The following is a 1,599-nucleotide window of genomic DNA, read 5'->3' as shown; positions in this document are numbered from 1 at the left end:
TGTCTGGTCCGAATAGATAGTCTTTTTGTCTTGCTTTGATGTATTTTTTATGGTAGAGAGTCTGAATAATGTTCCTGAGTGTTGTCTGGGTTTGTGATTGAATAGTGTCATTGAGGGGTCTGTAGTATGTATTGTCCGTTAGTTGTCGGTTAGCTTCTGTCAAGTACTGTTGTCTGTCCATGATGACTATTTTTGAACCTTTGTCTGCCGGTTTTATTATAATGTTTGGGTTATGAATTAAGTCGTTCAGGGCCCTGCGTTCCGGCCCCGACAGATTGTCTGAGACATCTGCCGGGATCCGGAAACGCTGAAGGGCCCTTTTGTTTTTGTTAATGAGTTGGCGGGTCAGGGGATGGAAACTGTCGGGGTGAGGTTCCCAGTGGGATGGGTGAATAAAAGGTAATGGCTGTCGGTCAGGTTGGAGATGGAAGTAGTCAATGATTTTTAGTCGTCTATGGAATTTGTGAAGGTCCCTCTGAAGTTCCTCCCGGTCCAGTTTGGTGGGGCGTGGGATGAAGGAGAGCCCTCTCTCCAAGAGGGATAGCTGTGAGGGAGAGGGGGAAAAAAGGGTAGAAAGATTAAGAATATTAGAAGGGGAGTTCCACCCCAGGTCCTGTGTGTGTATGTGGGTGTCCAAATTGGCCTTAGAGGTTATTGTAAATTTAGTTGATGTAACCAGTTCTCAAAGATCAGTTTGGCTGTGGTGGGTGTCCAGTGGATGTTGTCTTTTTCTGTGGTGAATGTGTCATGTGGGATTTCTGTTAAAAACGGAAAATGAGTGGTCATGATGTTGTTTATGAGTGTTAGATTACCTTTCTGGGTCGGGGTGAGATGAGGTGAGAAATTCATAATTGGAAAATAGATGTCGGCATTGGGAAAGGTTGACTTCGCCTGGCGGAAGAGGGTCCTGAGTTGTTTTGTGGTGGTCTGCCTGGGGTCCTGGTCCTTGTTGTTGACCCCGATGGAGAAGACCACGATCTTGACGCTGGGGTTGGGAATGGATTTTTCTAGGACTTTGAGGAAGTGATATGAATTGGCTCCGGGGTAACTGTCCAGTTGAATTTGTTGGTGGGTATGGGCTGGGATGCGGTTGATGTTTGAGTCTCCAAGGATCAGGACTGGTTTTCTGGGTTTGAAAAACCAGTCCTGGATCTTACGGTTGGGGCGTGCAATGTGGTATGTTGGTTTGTAGAGGGTCTGTCCAGATGATGTTGTGGTTGGAGTTGTGGAGGGGAGGGGAAGTGGAGTAGTGGTGGGGGGTCTGCCTTCTTCTGTGGGGGGTTCGAGGTATCCGGCTTGGGTTATTTCCAAGGGTGATGTGATGTTGTTGCCGTGTGACGTTGAGAGGTCTTCTGGGGGTGAATCTGGGATGTCCGGTTCTGGGTCGGGGCAGTGGTGTGTCGAGAGAGAAGGGGGGGATTGGTGGAGAGGGAGTGAGTTGTCAGAGGGTTAGGGTTAGGGTTAGGGTTAGGGTTAGGGTTAGGGTTAGGGTTAGGGTTAGGGTTAGGGTTAGGGTTAGGGTTAGGGTTAGGGTTAGGGTTAGGGTTAGGGTTAGGGTTAGGTTAACAGAGTTTTGCCACCTATCGTACCCCCTACCAT

At 48.4% G+C, this 1,599-nt stretch overlaps 1 protein-coding gene across 1 annotated transcript; it reads right to left on the bottom strand.

Moving 5' to 3' along the window:
* Positions 1 to 463: 463 nt before the first annotated feature.
* LOC147820131 (uncharacterized) lies at positions 464 to 1,379 on the bottom strand (the record flags this gene model as incomplete). Its single annotated transcript, XM_087175576.1, has 1 exon — positions 464 to 1,379. A coding segment is annotated over one exon (728 nt), but the record flags the coding sequence as incomplete, so codon positions are not given.
* Positions 1,380 to 1,599: the final 220 nt, after the last annotated feature.

This window comes from Seriola lalandi, unplaced genomic scaffold (genome assembly GCF_002814215.2).
Source record: "Seriola lalandi dorsalis isolate HSWRI2012SDOR001 ecotype SW California unplaced genomic scaffold, Sedor1 jcf7180001992175, whole genome shotgun sequence".
In the NCBI taxonomy this organism is placed as follows: Eukaryota; Metazoa; Chordata; class Actinopteri; order Carangiformes; family Carangidae; genus Seriola; species Seriola lalandi.
Note: the sequence above shows the minus strand (reverse complement) of the source record. Positions and strands in the feature narration are given on the sequence as shown.